The following is a 23,484-nucleotide window of genomic DNA, read 5'->3' as shown; positions in this document are numbered from 1 at the left end:
ACTTTCACTCAGAAACACGTAATTACGTAATTTATAAAATTGTCTGTACTACTATAAGGCCAATTCTTCAATTACTCCTTGATATCCATTGTCCTTATATCTGGAAACTAGTTGAAATGCATATGGAATATTCCTTCAAATTAGAAGGCCAAACATTGTCTCCAAAAGGCCAGAATATTAAAGTCAAGAGTATTTCGAGATGGCAAAGTCTGTCATTCAAGTTACATTATTATGCAAATATTATGGCCTTGAATTGTGGCAGCATTACGTACTACACAATACAATCATAGAGCATTCTCCAATGTAGGAAAGTCTTATTCAACATTGTATTTAAAGTTAGTGAAACACATTAACATTGCCGTAAAACATCTGACATTTCCTATAGTTAATAAACATTGCCCTATAGAATATAAACATTAACTGGTAAATCTTACTTTGGTTACATTTATATAAACCACTGCCAGTGTGAAGGTCAGGAGTGTGGTTTCATATTACCACAATTTGGGACCATAAATTCAGCAGTTACACAACATCAATGTGAAGGGAAATGGTTGCTGGCAGCTATCATGTAAACGTAGCCTAAATATTGCGTGGTGTTGTCATCAGTGGACCAGTAATCCAGAGAGCCAGGTTCAAATCCCACCATGGCTGATGGTGACTTTTGAATTCAATAAAAAAATCTGGATTTAAAAGTTTAATGATGACCAATGTCAATTGCTGTTAAAACCAATCTGGTTCATTAATATTATTTAGATTTACCTAGTTGTGCCAAATGTGACACCAGATCCACAACAATGTGGTTGACTGCCAAATGCCCTCTGAAATAGAGGGCAGTTAGGGATGGGCAATAAATACTTGGCCCAGCCAGCGACACCCACATCCCATTAAAAAAAATTTAAATCTCCAGAATGGCAATTATTAGAGTTATTTCATTTAACAAACCAATAGGAGCATCAGGTTTATAATAGATTACGGGTGGCGTGGTGGTTAGTAATGCTCCCTCACAGCGCCAGGGACCAGTGTTCGATTCCGGACTTGAATCTCTGTGTGGAGTTTGCACGTCGTCGTCCTGCTCTGGTTTCCTCCCACAGGTTAGGTCATAGAGGTCTACAGCACAGAAAAGGCCCTTTGGCCCACCGGTCAAAAACAACCACCTAACTATGTTAATCCCATTTCCAGAACTTGGCCCATGGCCTTGTATGCCTTGGCATCAGAAGTGCACATCTAAATACTTCTTAAATGTTGGGGTCTCTGCCTCTACCACCCTTTCAGGCAGCAATTTCCAAGCTCCTACGACCCTCTGGGTGGAAAAAGTGTTTCCTCACACCCCTTCTATATCCCCTGTCCCTTACATTAAATCTATGCCCCCTGGCTATTGATCCCTCCACTAAGGGGAAAAGTTTCTTCCTGTCTACTCTATCTATGCCCCTCAGAATTTTAAACATCTGAATCATGTCCCTTGTCAGTCTCCTCTGCTCCAAGGAAAACAACCGCAGACTATCCAATCTCTCTTCATAGCTAAAACTCTCCAGCCCACGCAACATCCTAGTAAATCTTCTCCGCACCCTTTTCAGCACTATCACATTCCTCTTATAATGTGGATTACCGAACTGCATCAATACTCTACTGTGGCCTAACCAACATTTTATACAGTTCCAGCATAACCTCCCTGCTCTCAAACTCAATGCCTTGGCTAACAAAAGTAAGTATACCATATGCCTTCTTAACTACTGTATCCACCTGCTCTGCTACGTTAAGGGACCAGTGTACATGCACACCAAGGTCCCTTTGATCTTCGGTGCATCCCAGGGTCCTGCCGTTTATCATGTATGCCCTTCCCTTGTCCTGCCCAAGTGCATCACGTCACACTTATCCGGATCGAATTTCATTTGCCACTGCTCAGCCCATCTCACCAACCTATCTATGTCCCCCTTTAGTCTAAGGCTATCCTCCTCACTATTTACCACCCCACCAATTTTCATATCCTCCGCAAACATACTGATCAACTTCCTACCTTAATTTATATAAATCTTTATATAAATCACAACCAACAAGGGCCCCCAACACTGAGCCCTGCAGGATCTCACTGGACACAGGCTTCCAGTCAGAAAAACACCCTTCATCATTCCTGCTATTCAATCAATTCAGGATCCAATTTGGCACATTTCCTTGGATCCCATGGGTTATTACCTTGGCTATCAATCTCCCATGTGGGACCTGATCAAAAGACTTGCTGAAGTCCAAGTAGTCTATGTCAGAGTTATTTTCGGAGCTTTCCAGTGACCAGGCGGCGGGGGCGGAGCAGGCATCTGCACCAAAGCCTCCCGCTGGCCCGGGAGGAGCCTGAGGAGATCCCGCCTGTTGATGATTCCGGTGGCGGGATCAAGGCAGCCCCTGAGTTGGTTGGTGGACCCGTGTCGCCTGACGCACTCAATGTGGTGAAGGATTCAGGCTCGGAGGGCGACTGTCCGAAGGCTGTCAGCCACCCTGTGTCGGGGGCGCAGGGTGCACGAGACGCTCTGTAGCGGGGTACGGGTCTCACTCATGCCTGACACTATGTCGCCCCTCACCCCCTCTGGGGAACTCCCAGAATCTGGCACATCATAATTGAAGGTTCTTTTGTTTTTCTGCCTCTGTAGACAGTTCAGGCAGTGTCCTATTGGGCCCCCCTACACCAACACTCCGACTCCCTCCCTCCCCATCACCCTCCTTTCCCCTCTCTCCCCACCACCCCCTTCCTTTCCCTTCTGTTGGTACAGAGGCGAAGGTATCTGGTCTCTCCAGTGCAAAGTTTAGTGCTTGTACCATTTGTTTTCTGTTGAAACGTGTTGTGAAATGTTTTAATAATCAGAGTATCCACCCCCCCTCCCTGTACATTGGTACTGAGGGGAGGATATCCTGCTTCTCCAACACAAAATGAGTGTTTGTATCGTTTGGCCTTGTATATATTTTTTACTGTTTTAATAAAAAGATATGGTCAGACATGACCTCCCTTTAACAAAACCATGCTGGCTGTTCTCAATTAATCCCTGCCCTCCAAATGCAGATTAATTCTGTCTCTGAGAATAGCTTCCAATAGTTTCCCCACCACTGAAGTTCGACTGGCTGTCCTGTAGTTTCTTGGTTTATCCCTTCCTCACTTCTTGAATAACGGTACCATATTGGCTATCCTCCAGTATCTTTCCTGTTGTCAGAGAGGAATTGAAAATTATTGCCAGCACCCCAGCTATTTCCTCCCTTGCTTCACTGAACAGTCTGGGATACACTTCATCTGGCTCCGGAGATCTGTCTACTTTTAAGCATGGCAGACCACTCAGAACCTCCTCTCTGCCTATGTTAACATCTTTGATTTTATCACAGTCCTGCTTCCGGATTTCTATACCCACACCGTCCCTCTCACGAGTGAACATCGACACAATGTATTAATTTAGAACCCTACCTACATACTCCAGCTCCACATGGAAATTACCACTGTGGTCCTTAGTGGGTCCTGCTCTTCCCCTATTTATCCTTTTACGCTTAATATACTTGTAAAACAACTTAGAATTATCCTTTATTTTATCTGCCAGTATCCTTTCATGTCCCCTTCTTGCTCTCCTAATTTCCTTAAGTTCCCTTTTGCACATTCTTGTATGACTCTCAGGCTTCTGCTGTTTTGAACCCTCAATATCTACCACAAAGATCCCTTTTTCTCCTTATCCAATGCTATATATTCCTCAATATCCAAGGGTCACTGGATTGTTGGTCCCACCTGTTTGCTTGATTGGAACATGTTGGCCTTGTACTCTCCCTATTTCCTTCCTGAATGCATCCCACAGTTCTGTCATAGATTTACTTAAAAGCGTCTGCTCCCAGTCCACTCGGACCAAATCAGGGAATTTTCACAGTAACTTTACTGCAGTGCTAACGCAAGCCTACCCGTGACAAAAATAAAGAATCTTATTATAACTGATCTCATTAAAATCAGCCTTCCCCAGTTCAGAACTTTGATCTCAGGCCAATCCTTGTCCTTCTCCATAACAACCTTGAATCTAACTGCATTATATCTCTCAGAAAAATCCTTCCCCCACTGATACTACAACCACTTGTCAGGGGCTGGTTTAGCACAGTGGGCTAAACAGCTGGCTCACAATGCAGAATACCAGCAGCGTGGGTTCAATTCCCGTACCAGTCTCCCCGAACAGGCACCGGAATGTGGCGACTAGGGACTTTTCGCAGTAACTTCATTGAAGGCTACTTGTGACAATAAGTCATTATTATTATTATCACTTGTTCGGCTTCCTTGCCGAAAATTAAGTTCAAGACCACACCCAATGGTGGATTGGCAATGATCAATGCGTGGGGTTACGTGGATAGGGAATGGGGTGCTCTTTTAGAGGGTCGGTGCAGACTCGATGGACCAAATGGCCTCTTTCTGCATTGCAGGGAGTCTGTGGAATGTCATGTTATCAAGTCAGTGATGATGTGTTTACTTATTGGTGACTGAAGTCAGGAGGAGTTTGTTCACTAACTCGGCATTTTCCTTTGCAGCATCGACTGCTTGAACTGTAAATGTTACCGTCCCGAGTATACAACCTACTGCCCCAGCAAACTTACACGGAGAGGTCGCAGTCCCCCATGTTGCTCAGGCGCCTATTCCTCCTCGGCCGCTGCCGTTACTCTGCTCTCGGTACTGGGCGCTGCCATGTTGACAGGCCGCCGTGCACGCGATTCCAAGCAGCCAATTAGCGCCGAGCTGGCTGGGTGTGGGAGCGGATCACGTGGTCCCCCTGAAGGACCCCCCCCCTCTGAGGAGGGAGGAGGCCGTGGCGCGCCTGCGTCAGTCAGTGAGTCAGGAAGTCGCGGTCAAGGCTCGGCTAAGCCATTTGGCTAACATCAGGCGCAGGGTTAAGGCCAGCTTGGATCTAGTACGTCTCATTTGTGGGAGAACCATGAATTCAATTTGAATTGGTTTTTGGAGCGAGCAAGGAGATGGACCAAGGGCTTGCCCCGTCCACTCTGACCATTGGCTTTGTGGCTCAGAGGAAGGAATTTTTAAAAATAAATAAATAAACGGGAAAAGAGGAGGGAGAAGCGAGTCGAGGTGGTCCAGACAGAGGCAGGGCAGCTGTAAGCCGGGAGCAGGCACTGTTGCGAGCTTTAAAACAAAATGAAGCAATGCTGAGCAAGTGTGGAAACAGCTGAGGGCACCCATTATTTTTGCAGCCTTCTGTGAATGCCAGATGCGTTGAAGAATAATCCATATTTTAAATCATTCTCATCCTTGTCAAGATGAGTTTGTAATTTGGATTGTCGTTCCGGCCTGAAGTGTTTACTGTGGAGCCTTGACCTTTCTTGGCTCACTGTGTATTGAGTTGGGTTTCTCCAAATCTGGTTGGATGTATTCCTGAGGGTTTCATCGCATGGTCTCTTCTCTCCAACTGGCCCACGCAGTCAGTCTTTCAATTCCTATCTCCAGGACTTTGTAATAAAAAAATAGTCTAGAAGAAACACTTTTTTTTTTTAAATGTCCTGTTATGATTTTACTCCTGTGTTGCTCATGGGAGTGTCTAGGAGATTAGTCTATGCACTGCAACTCGATGCTGGGTTGTTATTGTTTGACTGCCTAGTTTGTTTATTATCCATGATCGGGTGTGTATTACAAGGCAACAGTACAAAGAGGGGTTTGATGACGTAGACTGCTAAATGTGAAATTCCAGACTTTTCCACATTGTTTGAATCCCTCATTTTCCCACCTTAGGATGTATGCTGTTTTCATAACATGCTCCAGTTCATGTTATGTTTGATATGTGTTGTAATTCTTGAGGTTTGTACAGTGAATGCAATTTGATTTGATTTTTTGATACATTTGAGTATATCTTTTGTTGTGAGCAGACCTTTAAAAGTTATTTGAGGGCACATGTAGCCTTCTGTGATAGCATGTACTCTTTTACTGCACCATTTTCTACCAACCACTCCTGCAGTTGGCCATTACCTGTCTGACCTTGGGCTATGAATTATGGGCAGGCTCCTCATCTGATTTCTTCCATAAATTTTCACACTTTCTTATGTTTTAAATAGAGTTAATGTTGAAGATATATGAGATGCTATAGTGGAGCTCTAAGACGAGATACAGGTTGGGTAATTAATCCAGGGTGCTGCTCTGTGGTAGAACCTCCCTGCAAAATTACTTTTACCATCCTTTATGTAAATAAAACTGAATTTGTGGTTAGCATACTATTCGTGTTAACAATGATGAGTAAACATTCAAACTGTTCTGTTGATTTTAGACCACGATGTATCCTGAAAATCCGCACCAGATCCCAGGAAGGATCAGATTTCTGATTGAATGCATTGATTGCTTCAAGAACAGCAAACCTTTGCCAGAAGCCCTGTGTTATGTCCCCAAGGAGGTCTTGTATAAGTTTTGGAAAGATTCCACTTTGTCCAGTGCAACACTGGGTCGATCTCAGTACATTGTTTCAGTCTGGCAGTTAGCCTCCCAGCCTCAGCGCAAAAAGCTCTTTGATATTGAGTTAAAGAGAGGAACCTGCATCAAAGCAACAGGAGAAGAATACTGCAACAGCCATGGTCTCTGGGTGAAGCTGAATCAGGTAAATTTCCTGCTAACCATTGGCTGATTTTTGTTTTTAACCATTTTCAATAGAATAATCTTGAGTCCTCATGGTGCCGAGAACCCTGGTTAGATCCCAGCCCGGGTCACTGACTGTGTGGAGGTTGCACATTCGCCGTGTGTCTGCGTGGGTCTCACCCCCAGGACCCAAAGATGTGTAGGGTAGGTGAATTGGTTATGCTAAATTGCCCCTTATTTGGGAAAAAAAGAATTGAGTACTCTAAATTTATTCAAAAAAAAGAATAATCTTGAGGTCATGTTTTCTAATACTGTGTAGTGTTCAATTTTGAGATTTTCATTTTTAGAAGGGCTTTAGGTTAATAGCAATCTGCTGGACTTCATTTAATGTGTTGAACAATAAACCCTGTGGGTGAGGAAAATATAGTTCTGTTGTCTGCTCATTGAGCTGACTTGGGTACCTCAGAAGTTTGGTGAAACAATAATGATATCACCACCTTGCTTAGATAATTTTTTTCCTTGGCATTATTAGTCATTTCAGAAATGAATTATATACAGAATAAGAAATGGCGTGTATAATCACAAAAGCTGTCGCTTCTTGTCCTTTTTGGCTAAGATCAAGCGTTAGCTCAAGCCCAAGATGAGGTGCAATGTCTTTTCTTGACGGCTTAGATCTTGTATGTGTCTCTTGTGGAGACCATGAATTGGCTTCAATTTGAATTGGTTTTTGGAGCAAGCAATGAGATGGGTTAAGGGCTTGCCCTGTCCACTCCTCGCATTGGCTTTGTAACTGTAAGGATGGGATAACATTTTCAAAATAATAATAATCGCAAAAGCCAGGCCTATATAGAATCATAGAATCTACAGTGCAGAAGGAGACCATTCAGCCCATCGAGTCTGCAGCGGTCCTTGGAAAGGGCACCCTACCCAAGCCCACACATCCACCCTATCCCCATAACCCAATAACCCCACCCAACCTTTTGGACACTAAGGGTAATTTAGGATAAAATACTAGTTCAACCTCAGCTAAAGAATTGTGCCCAATTCTGGACACCACACTTGGAACAACATGATGGATGTGGAGTGGTTATTTACAGTAGAGATTTGCTAAAATGATTCCAGAGGTTTATAGTATTAAAGTGACCGTACAGTTATGTACTTTTGTCATGAACCACACAATGCAACATATATTTTATGGGATTAAAATGTGCAATTAGTTAATTTTTTTCTCCTTTTTGGCCAGAGCAGACAGGATGGGTTGAATGGCATCTTTCTGCACTGGAATAGAGCAATATTTTATACAATTGAGTACCAAGGATACAGCACTGCAGGTAAAGCACATCTTAAGTGCAGATTAAAATGTGCTTCTTTTCCACCCTTGCTGGATCAAATTGGCTTCTGCCAGCTATCCTTGTGGTCTCTTACAAATTATGGATGATGATCAGTGTTGTGTAATGAGACCATTGCAGTTGGCAGAGATTTTTTGAGAACAGTTATAGTGCTGAATTTGAGCGCAGATGTCAAAAGTAGAGTTAGTGCTATTTTTAACTTCATTTACAGGATTTGGGTGTCGCTGGCTAGGCAGCATTGTGTTGTAACTACTTGCATTGAGAAATCGCTCTCATAATTACCTTCAACACTGAAGATAGGTGGTGGTAATGCTTTCTCTCCTGTTTGTTAGTCTGTTTGTCTATAAGTAAGCAAGATTGATACAGAACTGGCTCGGTCATAGAAGAGGGTAGCAGTGGAAGTGTGCTTTTCTGAATGGAGGCTGTGACTAGTGCAGGGATCAGTGCTGGGATCTTTGCTGTTTGTAGTATACAAATGATTTGGAGGAAAATGTAACTGGTCTATTTAGTGAGCTTGCGGACAACACAAAGGTTGATGGAGTTGCGGATAGTAATGAGGATTGTCAGAGGATACAACAGGATATAGATCGGTTGGAGACTTGGGCGTAGAAATGGCAGATGGAGTTTAATCCGGACAAATCATTGGATCCCTACAGTGCAGAAGCGGGCCATTCGGCCCATCGAGTCTGCACCGACCCTTCGAAAGAGCACCCTACTTAGACCCAAACTCCCGCCCTATTCCTGCAACCCCACCCTTTAGCATGGCCAATTTGGGACTGTGGGAGGAAACTGGAGCACTCGGAGGAAACCCACACAGACACGGGGAGAATGTGCAAATGCCACACAGACAGTGAGGGTGGAATCGTGCCCGGGTGCCTGACGCTGTGAGGCAGCAGTGCTAACCACTATGCCACCGTGCCACCACATATGTGACATAATGCATTTTAGAAGGTCTAATACAGGTGGGAAGTATACAGTAAATGGCAGAACCTTTAGGAATATTGACAGGCAAAGAGATCTGGGTGTACAGGTCCACAGATCACTAAGTGGCAAAGCAGATGGATAAGGTCGTCAAGAAGGCAAACTGCATGCTTGGCTTTATCGGTTGGGGCATTGAGTATAAAAACTGGCAAGTCATGCTGCAGCTGTATAGAGCCTCAGTTGGGCTACACTTGGAATATTGCATAAAATTCTAGTCGCCACACTACCAGAAAGATGTGGAGGCTTTGGAGAGGCTACATAAGAGGTTTACCAGGATGTTGCCTGGTCTGGAGGGGAGTAGCTATGAGGAGGGACCGGTTTCACTGGAATGATTTTTTTTGTTTTAGAGTACCCAATTCATTTTTCCAATTAAGGGGTAATTTAGTGTGGCCAATTCACCTAACCTGCACATCTTTGGGTTGTGGGGGTGAAACCCACACAAACTGGAGAATGTGCAACCTCCACACGGACAGTGACCCAGGGCCGGGATCGATCCTGGGACCTTGGTGCCGTGAGGTAGCAGTGCTCATCACTGCGCCACCGTGCTACGCTTCACTGGAATGATGGAGGTTGAGGGATGACCTGATAGAAGTTTACAAGATTGAGTGACATGGACAGAGTGAATGGTCAGAAGCGTTTTCCCAGGATGGAAAAGTAAATTACATGGGGACATAGGTTTAAGGTGTGAGGGGCAAAGTTTAGAGGAGATGTGCACGGCAAGTATTTTTTACACCGAGGGTGGTGAGTTCCTGACACCCACTGCTGGTGGAGGTGGTGGACGCAGGTACGATAGCAAGCAGGATGGGAATAGAGGAATACAGACCACAAAATGCAGAAGGTTTTAGTCTAGACAGGCATCATGATCGGCGTCGGCTTGGAGGGCTGAAGGGGCCCTTCCTGTGCTTTACTGTTCTTTGTTTGTTTTTTGTGATATATCTCAAAAATTAATCAACAGATTTCATCAAAAATTAGAACTCTGATGGGGTGCGGTCCAAGGAAGAACAGGTTAGTTTTTGATGAGAATCCAGATCCTGGGATTTGTTCTGTAAAGGATCCATTGACATTGGGATATAGGGCAAATTTACTTTTTGTTGAGAATATTGTTGTTTGTTTCAGAATGTGGATTCTTTCAACTGCTGTGGTGGGATTTGTCACAGCTGTCAAAATGTGAGCAAAGTTTTCAGAACAGGTTATTGTATAAGGTTTGGCCTGAAGCCTTCTTAATGAGATGGAAGTTCTTAATTTAAAATATTATTTGTAGACAGGCAAAAACCTCAAGGAAAAATTGTGATACGGTTGAGTTAGCACAGCATGTCAGGCACTGAGTGCCATTTTCACTTGTCAGAACTGTAATGTTTTGCTTTGAGATGATGGATCTGTGATCTATTTGAATGATATCTGAATGTCTCAATGATACTTTAGGTGCAAATACAAGAGTACAACAGCAGCTGTGAGGATACAGAAGGCTGGATTCTTCTGTGTAAACAGCCTGAAGGTGGTGAACGACTAGTGCCTGTGGAAACACCCGAAAGACTTCAAAAACAACAGCAGCTTTTTGGCTATGACTACAGACCGTGTACCCGGTAAATTGAAATGCTGTGGTGCAATATGGGCTTAAAAGTAGCAATAACAAAAATGATATCTGTGTGTAGAATTACATGTGGTTTCAAGAACTTGCATATATAAAGCACCTTTAACATAGAGAATCATCCCAATCTACTGCACAAGGGTGCAATCAAACCAAAAATGTATGCTTGGAAAAAGCAGAAGATATTAGGAGGGGTACCCTTAAACTAAGTCAAAGAGTGAGCTATAAGAAGAGAGTAACCGGAGGGAAGATGAATTTTAGAGTGAAATACCAAATGCTGAGCCTCCATGGCTGAAGATATCAGCCAGTGTTGGATGCACAGAAGTGAGTACACAAAGAGTGGATTTTTTTTTTTTTTTTGGAGGTATGTATGTTGTAGGCCAGGAGAGGAAAGGCCATGAATGAATTTAATTTTAAATTTGAGGCTCTGGGGATGGGTGGAGGCAATGATGTTACTTGGAGGAAATGTGGGTCAGTGAGCACGGGGGCTTTCGATAAGGATGACTGTAAGTTACAGAGAATACAGGTCTGGCTAAGAGAGCATTGAACTTTTCAAATCTGGAGTAACAAGGGCACGAATAAGGGTTTCAACAACAGATCAGCAGAGGCAGCTGATATAGAGATTGAAGTCGCTAGTCTTTGTGCTGGACGGATGTGGGGTTGGAAGCTTAGCTCTCAGTTGAATAGGATGCCGAGATCATGCGGTATTGAACCCACAGCCTGCTGACTGAAAATTGTGTCTACCAACTTAGCCAAGCTGACACTTTGTTGTTGGATAAAATCCTTTTCACTTTTAAAACGTTTTTTGTAATTTTTACGTTTGAATCTTCTGCTCTAATTATCTTTTTCTCTGGAGTAATGTTCCATGAGTAAAAAGCATCCAATATCTCATCTACAGTTCTGTGTGTGCCTTGGTATTAAGTAAGGCTTGTCAAGAAACTGCGGACAGCCATGACAGCAGAACTTCAGCCTCTCGTTGGCTTGCGTGTCCCTGAATTGTTCCTTGAAGCAGGAATGCTGGCCAATTTCTGACCTACCTAAGACAACAACAGTATTGCCAATTGTAATACCCTTAATCCTTCCCCATCTAAGAGAGACAATGCATCCTAAAAGGTGCAATTTTAAACCGGGTGCAAGAGCAGGAAAACTTGTAGATACTTGCACACACATTTTTGAAAGTGGCAGTAAAGTTTAACAAAGCACTTAATCAAGCACATGGGATCCTGGGCTAAACAGAGTTATTGTGTGCAAAGGCCAGGCTGTTATATTAAACCTTTCTCAGCGTGCTCTGGTTTCCTTCCATAAGTCCTGAAAGATGTGCTTGTTAGGTGAATTGGACATTCTGAATTCTCCTTCTGTGTACCCGAACAGGCGCAGGAGTGTGTCAACTAGGGGATTTTCACAGTAACTTCATTGAAGTGTTAATGTAAACCTACTTGTGACATTAATAAAGATTATTATAATAATAATCTTCATTGTCACAAGTAGGCTTACCTTAACACTGCAATGAAGTTACTGTGAAAAGCCCCTTATTATTATTATTATTGAACACTAATTCAGCCCGAGCTAAAGAATTGCGTCTAGTTCTGTGCACCATACTTGGAAACGACAGAAGGATTTGGCGATGGTACAGTAGAAATTTACTCGGGACTGCTATTATCTGGATAGATGGGAGAAACTGGGGTTGATTTTTTTTTAGAACAGAGAAGGCAAAGGTGATACCTGATGTGTTCTGAGATGTTTAAAATTATGAAACTTTAGATAGAGCAAATAAAAATAAACTATTTCCAGTGACTGAAGGATTGATCACCAGTTGGCTCAAATTTAAGGGGATTGCCAAAAGACCCAGAGGCTACATGAAGGAAAGTTTTGTGACACAATAAATGGTCAGGATGTGGAATGCATTGTCTGATAGTGTGATGGAGCAGATTAAATAGTAAGCTTCAAAAAGGAATTACTTGAAGGAGAGAAGTTACTAGAATATTGGAAAGAGCAAGGGGAGCGGAACGAATTGTATGGCACTTCAAAAGGACTGCTGCAGCCATAATGATTTGTTTGGCCTACTTCTGTACTTTGTGAAAGTAAACTGGGATTGAATCTGTGATACCTGATTGGCGTGACTCAGTGATACCCTGTTCATAAAGAATGAATACTTAATTCTGCAACATCCCCTCTTTTTATGTATAAAATGTTTTCAATATGCTTTGAGGGCAGGAAATCTGCAAACGGTGACAATGATGTGTTGATCCTTGGCTACGAATTGCATTCGTTCTCAAAATCTCTGAGGGTACTACCCCTCTCCCTTTCAAACCCACATCAATGCCTTCTCTCTCTACTTTTGAAAAGTACACATTTGCAAGGACAGATGTTCACAGGTGTTATTTTTGAAGGGACAGGGTGGATGACTGCAAATTTGAAAGGAGTGGGGAGAGTACCAGAGCAGAGGGAACTGTTTACAATATAACTAGCATGGAGATTAAGAAGCAAAGTTGTATGGGCAGTAGCTTACTTGGGCTAGGCGCAAGAGTGCTGGAGTTGGTTTCCATGGATAAGATAAGCTTTGAGAGGACCTGAGCGGAGGAGATAGAAGAGAAGCCAGTTAGTTCATGGAAAGGGGTGGGGGAGAGGGATCATTGTGGGAGGTTTGGCTTGGTGGACTAAGGGAGGGAAGGAATGCAGCAGAGGCAGCTGAACAGATCGTCCTAAACTTAGTCACAAAGAAGTTAACAAGCTCCTGCCAGAGGATAGAGGAGGCAGTTTAGATAATCAGCTTCGTGTTAATAAATAATTGTTAGTGCATGAACTACATTTCTTCTTTGATAAATTAAGAAAGGCTTACTCAATTCAGTCAGATATCCTATTTGTATGTTGGCATGCAAACTTGTATTCAATCCAAACTTGTACATTGTTCATCTTGCAAAAATAATTGTTTTTAACCAATTTAATAACAAAATTGAATCAAATGGGAACAATTAATGTGAAGGCTTGGATTTTTTTTAACAAAGTTCAACCCAAAACAATTGCTAAGCAATTACTCGTGTAATTAAATCTGCCACCCCAATAGCCTGTGACACAATGATTTATTTTTATTATCACTGCCATTAAAGTTTTTACTACAGCTATTCTGAAAAGATTTTTGTCCCTGCTTTAGATGGGAGCAGGTGGTTGATGCACAATATACATTATATCTGGGTGCAAAACCCAAGGTGGCTGACAGGGATGATGCTGCAGTGCAAAAGCTAAGGTAAGAATGTCGTTTTTGTGTTTACTTGTGTCCCACTGAGTAACCCTTTTTTAAAAAAATATATATATTTTTGTGTAGCATGGTGGAATGAAGATCTGAACTATGATTCTAACATAGGGAAGGAGTATTCTGAGCACTGAAGTACACCTGTTGATAATTGTGACAACCCCTGAAAAAGATGAGAAAATACAGCTTTAGAAAAAAAAAATTCTTTTAAAAAAAGAAAAGCAAATTTACACTGAAAGTTAAAACCTCCTTCAGTTCAGTTGAACGTTTATCATTTTCTTTTTTTTTTAAATATGTTTATTCAAATTTTCCAACAAAATTTTTATCAAACCCCCCCCCCCCCCCCATAACAAAAAGAAACACAAACACAACAGTCAAAAATTATACAAAACTTATACATTGGGTTTCCCCCATATACAGTAACCCCCCCATATGACATTCAAAGGTACCCATAGGGAAGACCCCGCCCCCCACCCTTGGGTTGCTGCTGCTGACCTCCTCCTAACACTCCGCAAGTTAGTCTAGGAACGGTTGCCACCGCCTGAAGAACCCCTGCACAGACCCTTGTAAGGCAAACTTTATCCTCTCCAGCTTAATGAACCCTGCCATGTCATTTATCCATGCTTCCACACTTGGGGGCTTTGCGTCCTTCCATAGTCGCAAGATCCTCCGCCGGGCTACCAGGGACGCAAATGCCAGGATACCGGCCTCTTTCGGCTCCTGCACTCCCGGCTCGTCCGTTACCCCCAAATAGTGCCAACCCCCAACTCGGCTTGACCTGGACTTTCACCACCTTGGACATAGTCCTCGCGAAACCGCTCCAAAACCCATCCAGTGCCGGGCACGACCAGAACATGTGGACGTGATTCGCTGGGCTTCCCGAGCACCTCCCACATCTATCCTCCACCCCAAAGAACCTACTCAACCTCACCCCTGTCATATGCGCTCTGTGAGTAACCTTGAATTGTATTAGGCTGAGCTTGGCGCAAGAGGAGGAAGAATTAACCCTTCTCAGGGCATCAGCCCACAGACCCTCATCTACCTCCTCCCCAAGCTCCTCCTCCCACTTGCCCTTTAATTCCTCTACCGAGGCCGCCGCCTCTTCTTTCAGCTCCTGGTAAATCGCCGAAACCCTGCCTTCTCCAACCCATACACCTGAAATCACCCTGTCCTGAGTCCCCTGTGCCGGGAGCAGCGGGAATTCCCTCACCTGCCGCCTCACAAACGCCCTCACTTGCATATACCTGAAAGCATTTCCCGGGGGTAACCCAAACTTCTCCTCCAGCGCCCCTAGGCTCACAAACGTCCCATCTATAAACAGGTCCCCCATTCTTCTAATCCCTGCCCGATGCCAGCTCTGAAATCCCCCATCCATCCTTCCCGGGACGAACCGATGGTTCTCCCGAATCGGGGACCAAACCGAGGCTCCCACCTCGCCCCTGTGTCGTCTCCACTGCCCCCAGATCTTCAACGCCGCCGCCACCACCGGACTCGTGGTGTACCTTGACGGCGAGAGCGGCAGCGGTGCCGTCGCCAGCGCCCTCAGGCTCGTGCCCACACAGGATGCCATCTCCAACCTCTTCCACGCCACTCCGTCTCCCTCCATTACCCATTTACGGATCAGCGCCACATTGGCAGCCCAATAATAGCCACACATTCGGCAGAGCCGGCCCTCCCTGTCCCTACTATGCTCCAGAAACACCCTCTTTACCCTCGGGGTCTTATTTGCCCACACAAAACCCATGATGCTCCTACCTACCTGTTTGAAAAAGGCCTTGGGAATCATAATGGGAAGGCACTGAAACACAAAGAGAAACCTCGGGAGGACCATCATTTTAACCGACTGCACCCTGCCCGCTAGCGAGAGTGGCAGCACATCCCATCTTTTGAAATCCTCCTCCATCTGCTCCACCAACCGCGTCAAGTTGAGCTTGTGCAGGGCCCCCCAACTCCCAGCCACCTGGATCCCTAAGTACCAAAAGCTCCTTTCTGCCCTCTTCAACAGCAGGTCGTCTATCCCCTTTCCCTGGTTCCCTGGATGCACCACAAAGAGCTCACTTTTCCCTACATTGAGCTTATACCCCGAGAAGTCCCCAAACTCCCTTAGGATCCACATGACCTCCGCCATCCCCTCCACTAGATCTGCCACATACAGCAACAGGTCATCCGCATACAGCGACACCTGATGTTCCTCTCACCCTCGGACCAGTCCCCTCCATTTCCTGGAGTCCCTTAGTGCCATGGCCAGAGGCTCAATTGCCAATGCAAACAACAAGGAGGACAGGGGGCACCCCTGCCTCGTCCCTCGGTACAGCCAAAAGTACTCCGACCTCCGCCGATTCGTAGCCACACTCGCCACCGGGGCTCTATATAGCAACCTGACCCAGCTGATGAACCCCTCCCCGAACCCAAACCTCCGCAGCACTTCCCAAAGATACTCCCGCTCCACCTGGTCGAAGGCCTTCTCCGCGTCCATAGCTGCCACTACCTCCGCTTCTCCCTCCACCATCGGCATCATAATCACATTGAGGAGCCTCCGCACATTAGTGTTTAGTTGCCTGCCCTTTACAAATCCCGTCTGGTCCTCATGAATCATCCCCGGGACACAGACCTCAATTCTCGTAGCCAGCACTTTTGCCAGCAACTTAGCATCCACATTGAGGAGCGAGATCGGTCTATATGACCCACATTGCAGTGGGTCCTTGTCCCGCTTCAGGATCAGAGAGATCAGCGCCCCGGACATTGCGGGGGCAAGGTCCCCCCCCTCCCTTGCCTTATTGAAAGTCCTCACCAGCAACGGGCCTAGCAGGTCCACGTATTTCCTGTAAAACTCGACCGGGAATCCATCTGGCCCCGGGGCCTTCCCCGCCTGCATGCTCCTCAATCCTTTAACCAGCTCCTCCAGCCCAATTGGCACCCCTAAACCAGCCACCTCCTGCTCCTCCACCCTCGGGAACCTCAGCTGATCCAAAAATCGTCGCATCCCCTCTTCCCCCGCTGGGGGCTCAGATCCGTACAGATCCCCATAAAAGTCCCTAAATACCTTGTTTATTCTCACTGCACTCCGCACCGTATTCCCCCCCCGCTATCCTTAACTCCACCTATCTCCCTCGCTGCCTCCCTCTTACAAAGCTGGTGTGCCAGCATCCGACTCGCCTTCTCCCCATACTCATACGTCGCCCCCTGCGCTTTCCTCCACTGTGCCTCTGCTTTCCCTGTGGTCAACAGGTCGAACTCCGTCTGGAGGTTCCTCCGCTCCCTGAGTAGTCCAGCGATCAAGTGCTGGGTCCAGCACCGTGTTGAAATCCCCCGCCATTATCAAGCTTCCTACTTCCAGGTCCGGAATCCGACCCACTAGGCGAGCCACGTGCCTGCGCCTCCCGCACCCTCCAGTCCCCCAGACGGCGGACCCCCGCCCCGACCACCTCTCCTACTTCCAGCTCCCCTTTGGCCAATGCAGCAGCAACCCTATACCCCCCCCCTCCCCCCCCGCCCCCCCGCTAGATCCACATCTAGCCCTTTTGCTCCCCCCATAACACTCCCGTAAGTCAGCTGACTCCTGCTGACCCCGGCCTCTCCCGCCATTCCATCGACCCCCCCCCCCAGTGTGAGAATCCCCCCTCCTTGGCAGTCAGTGTGCGCTCCTCTCCAGCACCGCCCATCCCCCGGCCCCCACCCCCATCCTTCCCTAGCACGGGAAAAAGCCCGCGCTTTCCTGAGCCGGCCCCGCCCCCTCTGGCGCACCTCCTTTTGCGGCCTTACCCCAATTCCCCATCCCCAGGCCTCCACTTCCTTCATGGGGGTCTGCCCCTCCAACACCGACGCCCACACTCTCCCACAGTCTCCCCATCAAATCCCTTCACCCATCCCCATCCAGCACCCAAACCAAAGGAACATTCCCTAAACGTAATAAACACCATATACACAGTAGACATCCCCCCACAACAAACCCTCAATTTGAGTCCAACTTTTCAGTCCGTATAAAGCTCCATGCCTCATCAGGCGTTTCGAAATAGTGGTGCCAATCCTGAAACATGACCCACAATCGCGCTGGCTGCAGCATAGCGAATATCACCCCCTTTTGATGGAGCACTGCCATAGCCTGATTGAAACCAGCTCTCTTCTTAGCCACCTCTGCACTCCAGTCCTGGTAGATTCGGATCTCCGTGTTCTCCCACCTGCTGCTTCGCTCCTTCTTGGCCCATCTCAGGACACAATCTCTGTCCATAAAGCGGTGAAACCTCACCACTACAGCCCTTGGCGGCTTGTTAGCCTTGGGTCTCCTTGCTAGGACCGGGTGAGCCCCATCTAGCTCCAGAGGCCTCGGGAAGGCTCCCGCGCCCATCAGCGAATTGAGCATCGTGCTCACATATGCCCCAGCATCAGGCCCCTCCACTCCTTCCGGGAGACCCAGAATCCGAATATTCTTCCTCCTCGACCTATTCTCCAGGTCCTCAAATCTTTCCGCTCACCTCTTGTGCAGCTCCTCGTGCGCCTCCACCTTCACCGCCAGGCCCAAGATCTCGTCCTCGTTCTCTGAGGCTTTTTGCCGCACCTCCCGGATCGCCGCCCCTTGGACCTTCTGGGTCTCCACTAGCTTCTCAATCGCCGCCTTCATTGGTGCCAGCATTTCGGTTTTCAGCTCCTCAAAGCAGCGTTTAAGAAACCCCTGCTGCTCCTGCGACCACTGCGCCCATGCTGCTTGGTCTCCACCCGCCGCCATCTTGTTTTGTCTCCCTCGCATTTTTCGCTGCTCCAAGATCACTTTTTTCACCGCTCCACTCCTGGTCCAATCCATATAATGTCGGGGGGACCTTGCTGTCACCTTCCCACACTGGAAGCCGTCGAACAATTACCGTTGGGGCCCCTCTAGAGAGCCCAAAGGTCCGTTCCCGATGGGAGGTGCTGAACATGCGACCTACCTAGGCATGGCCGCAACTGGAAGTCCATTTATCATTTTCATTGCACGCTGACTACTTGTGACCTAACCAAATGCCACGCAACAGAACTCATGTGATGGCGATTATTTAGCTCTGCTAGATATCACACGTCTTTCACAAAATGAGGGAGCATGTAAAAAGTAGTACAAAAGGACTCTGTATTACACTTTTGCAGAGGAGGCCAGGTGGTTGCAGAAAAAAAGAGGATTTGGTGGTTTGTTTAGAATAACCCCCCCCAAGTTATCTTTTCGTGTTTCCCTTTTTCCCTTACCTCTGCTAATGTCACATACCATCTCGGAGAAAAAGGAGTGTCTGGCACAAGTCTTTCTCATTCTTACTAGAAGGCTCATGAGAGCAGCTCAGAATTCTTTTGATATCGTTATTTTTTCTGTAAATGGCTGGCATCTTGCTCTGTACCTACAGTTGCACTGATGAGATTGGAAGCTCACTATGCAAAGCACCCACATATGCTTTGTTTTGTAGGAAGGTCTTGTAGTATGAGAACTGGTTATCCTGACGTTCTAATTGTATTACTGGATACAGGTATGTTCCTCCCACTTGGACATTTGAGTGTGATGAAGACTTGGTGCACTACTTCTATGACCGCATAGGGAAGGAAGATGAGAACTTAGGCAGTGTCAAACATCTAGTCGACAGCATAGATGCTTCTTCTTTCTCGGTAAGTTTGTCTCCAAGTAATATAGTATGGCACCAATAGAAATTAGCTTTTCCCACATTGCTTTACACAAGGAGACTTTATAAAGAGACTGATATGCCATGTTGTTTCCCTGGTATAATATTTACATTGATGAATCTGAATACTGGCTTTTACAGACTTTTAAAAAGTATTTAAAATTCCCTGAATTGGTTTACTTTTAAGTCTATAGTCTCCTCACTGAATTATTTAGTTAAAATACTGTTTAGTGACCTACCTCCTAACTGAATCTTTAGTTACAAAATTCTTTAGTTAAAATAATGTTTAGTGACCTACCTCCTAACTGAATCTGCCCCGCCTGGCCATATCTTTCACAATTTCCCTTGTCTAGATCATCGTAATGATGGTATGACTCTTATCATCAAATTCCACCTTGGTTTGGCCCCACCACTGCTTTGCTACTTCCTCCTCCTTTGAGCAAATCATCTTATTCCACCCCCTCAGCTTTCATTTAGGGGCGGCATGGTAGCACAGTGGTTAACACTGTTGTTTAACAGCACTAGGGTCCCAGGTTCGATTCCTGGCTTGGATCACTGTCTGTGCGGAGTCTGCACGTTCTCCCTATGTCTGCTCTGGTTTCCTCCGGGTGCTCCGGTTTCCTCCCACAAGTCCCGAAAGACGTGCTTATTCGGTGAATTGGACATTTTGAATTCTCCCTCAGTGTACCCGAGTAGGCGCTGTAGTGTGATGACTAGGGACTTTTCACAGAAACTTCATTGCAGTGTTAGTGTAAGCATACTTGTGACAATAATAATGTTTATTATTATGTCATGGGTTGGTGCGTAATCAATTCCAGCCCCACTTGACCCAGAGTCGCAACATAAATGAAATTAACAAATAATTCTCAGAAAAACACCAGAAGTCTTTGGCTCTTGGCTGCCCAGTAACTAATGTTGCCAGGATGTGGAGATGCCGCCACTGAATGCGGGAGGGCACAGTAAGAAGTCTCACAATACCAGACTAAAGTCCAACAGGTTTGTTTGAAATCACAAGCTCTGAAGGCTTGTGATTTCAAATAAACCTTTTTGACTTTAATCTGGTGTTGTGAGACTTCTTACTGTACAGTCACCAGGTTTATAAATTTAAACACAATTAATTTTTATTAACAATAACTATAATCAAATATACAACAAATACTATTGTATAATTCCTACCCCCCCCCCCCCCTCTTTAACTTACCTCCACCTTCTGTATGTACACACACACTCATACACATGAGACAGACAAACAGTGGAAAAAGAGTGATGTAAAAATAATGATGAAAGTATAAGATTAAAAAACTTTGTTTCAGATGGTGGTCTTCTATCACAGCTTCCTTTCATCTAGGCTTTCAGTTTGAGATTTTTGCTTTCGGTCTGTAATGGTTTTCACTGTAGATTCATCCAGGTTCCTCTGTCGATTCAAAAATCCCAGCAGCTATGCAGCTTTTCTGGGGAGAGAGAGAGAGAGACAGGCACTCACAGTTTCTTCTCTGAGCGTCCAGGATCTGACTGTCCTTCCCTTGGTTCTCTGAAAACCATCCCACTCAGGGAGGACATTGCCGGGTAGAATACGTCTTTTTGCCAATTTATTAGTCACCAGCCAACCAATCGAACTGAATCCCTCTGATCTCACGGATGCCAAAAGGTCTGGAGCTCTTGTTCAAAAGCTAGCACAGTGTACTATTTAGTAACTTTTGAAATCCTCACTCCCCCTGCTCGACTTGGTTATATGTCCATTAAACATCCATGATAATGGCAAAATAAAAGAAATGGGAAACAAAGAAACAACAAAAGGACCCTTGCATAGGAGCCTCATTCGCTCTCACCCAACCAATTTTCTCAATGAGCTACTGTTGTTGCTTGCCTCCCTCAGCCTTGGCAGTGAGCAACATCTCCATCCTAGGTGATTTCGCTCACCATTTCCATTCATCATGTTCTCTCCTCTCTGCCTCATTGATACAGATAAGATTCTGAGGGGACTTAACAGTGTAGATGCTCAGGGGATGTTCTTCCCTCACGCGAGAGACTAAACCAGGGGGTATAGTTTAAAAATAAGGGGCCTCCCATTTAAGACGGAAATGAGGAGATTGTTATTTTTCTGTGCGGGTCGTTAGTTTGAGGAATTATCTTCCCTGGGAGCAGAGCAGGCAGAGTTATTGAATATTTTTATGGCTGGGTTAGATGGATTTTTGATTATCGAGAGTCAAAAGGTAGACAGGAAATTGGACTTGAGGCAAGAAGGGTTGAATGGCCTATCCCTGCTCCTAATTCATATGTTTGTATGTTACTATCCTCCCTTAATTTCTTCCTCCATGTAAACTCCCCAACCCACATCTTTTGTCAGTCCCTTAACCTTGCAATCTCATGTGATCACACTACTCCCATGGTATCGATCATAGAATAGGCCATCTCTGATCACTTCCATGTATTGCTCTCTATTCGCACACAGCTACCTACCCCCAAACCTTACTTCCTTCTGTATACATCTCTGAAAAGCATTCCCCCAATTTACTTGCAACTGCACACTCAAATCCAGATTGTTTAACCTTTGGCCCTTCATTCACCACAGCATTTCTGCAGCTGCTGACCTCTTCAATGACAGCCCCACCTTCACCCTCAATGCAGTCATCCTCATTAAAACCAGTATTCTCTCTCTGGTTGTTCCTCAGTATGGCTTTCACCTCCTCTCCCTTAAGGCCAATGGATATGGCAAACAACTAGTCTAGTCATTCACTGCTGGGTCACATAAAGCGCCAGTGGTCCTCATCTTGTCTTTGAAAACTGCTTGCTATTCCAAGATCATCCTGGAATGCAAAGATAACCACAGCTTCATTTCTGTACTGTAAGCTATTGTATTAAATCCTGGTTCAAAAGACCATAACTTTTATTTTTAATCCCAGCACGGTAGCTCAAGTGGATAGCACTGTGGCTTCACAGCGCCAGGGTCCCAGGTTCAATTCCCGGCTGGGTCACTGTCTGTGCGGAGTCTGCACGTTCTCCCCGTGTCTGCGTGGGTTTCCTCCGGGTGCTCCGGTTTCCTCCACAGTCCAAAGACGTGCAGGTTAGGTGGATTAGCCATGATAAATTCCCCTTAATGACCAAAAAGGTTAGGAGGGGTTATTGGGTTAAGGGGATAGGGTGGAAATGAGGGCTTAAGTGGGTTGGTGCAGACTCGATGGGCTGAATGGCCTCCTTCTGCACTGTATGTTCTATATTCTATATTAATACGGGTGATAAAATACATTTAAAGCTACAATGGTCTCATTAACACAGAAAGTCTCTTTGATGCACACCAGATGCCAGTAGTCAAATACGCACTCCTCTTTGAAATCCAAAGTGAAGGCCTGTGGATGCCTCCTCAGAATCCCCCAGATGATTGTCACAAAAGAGTTTCCAAACTAATCCCCAAAACATGCTTTAAAATCTTCTCTCATAATCATGCTTTTGATTAGCGGTTTGCATGCCAAATTCCAGTCCACCTTTTCCAAAAGATTCTTGTGAACAGTGCCTCCACACCACGTTGACCAGTGAATCCACTCCAGGATTTCTTTGTCTCAGCCGACTTCCACTGTTACACAGACATTGATAATCAGACAATACTATCTTTCCAATTGTTTCATAGACATAGTAAGACATTCCGAACTTTAGGATTACTTTATGAACCATTAGGATTATTTTAGAAATTTAGCTTCTCATCAGCCGATTCCTTCTCAACTTTGTCTGCGGTGCTGATGAACAGTATCCTGTTCTATTTACAGGTTTCTAGAACCAACCACCATTTAGATTCTCCCGGAGCTTGCTTTCTTGCACATTGCTTCATTGTACAGCTTCTCTTCCGTCGAGTAGAGCCGAGAGATGTTTCCTCTCCGGCTGTTGATTTGCAACTTCTCTGGCTTTCAGTTTATAAAAAAAAAAAAATAAGGACAAAGGAAAGCTTTTTTTTTCACCTTTACGAGGGCCTCTAGTTGCTAAGCAATGCCTGCATACCTCTGCTGTCCAATTAATTCTTCATGCCATAGCTCTCTATCACAATAGAATCCCAGTTGGAATTGAAATCAACCCCCACACATACAAAGACCTTTGCCAGCATGAATCTAACCATAGGTCTC

At 45.4% G+C, this 23,484-nt stretch overlaps 2 protein-coding genes across 3 annotated transcripts in view; one reads left to right on the top strand and one right to left on the bottom strand.

The window, feature by feature from the left end:
* Positions 1-4,760, bottom strand: part of urod (uroporphyrinogen decarboxylase) — a 95,076-nt gene extending 90,316 nt beyond the window's left edge. The window contains exon 1 of the mRNA XM_072510735.1: positions 4,597-4,760. Within this exon, the coding sequence (XP_072366836.1) occupies positions 4,597-4,619 (23 nt within the window). The 5' untranslated portion in view covers positions 4,620-4,760. The remainder of the gene's footprint in view (positions 1-4,596) is intronic.
* A 24-nt stretch (positions 4,761-4,784) lies between these two features.
* The window catches only part of hectd3 (HECT domain containing 3), a 68,573-nt gene continuing 49,873 nt past the window's right edge, over positions 4,785-23,484 (top strand). Inside the window, exons 1-5 of one of the 2 annotated variants that reach the window (XM_072510733.1) lie at positions 4,785-4,907; positions 6,270-6,593; positions 10,324-10,484; positions 13,641-13,733; positions 19,223-19,358. In XM_072510733.1, the coding sequence (XP_072366834.1) occupies positions 6,276-6,593; positions 10,324-10,484; positions 13,641-13,733; positions 19,223-19,358 (708 nt within the window). In that variant the 5' untranslated portion in view covers positions 4,785-4,907; positions 6,270-6,275. Of the gene's footprint in view, positions 4,908-5,613; positions 5,632-6,269; positions 6,594-10,323; positions 10,485-13,640; positions 13,734-19,222; positions 19,359-23,484 lie in introns of those variants that run through there. The other variant, XM_072510734.1, reaches the window with a different exon arrangement.

Source organism: Scyliorhinus torazame, chromosome 7 (genome assembly GCF_047496885.1).
Source record: "Scyliorhinus torazame isolate Kashiwa2021f chromosome 7, sScyTor2.1, whole genome shotgun sequence".
Taxonomy (NCBI): Eukaryota; Metazoa; Chordata; class Chondrichthyes; order Carcharhiniformes; family Scyliorhinidae; genus Scyliorhinus; species Scyliorhinus torazame.
The sequence above is the reverse complement of the archived record's forward strand: the minus strand, read 5'-3'. Positions and strand labels throughout refer to the sequence as shown.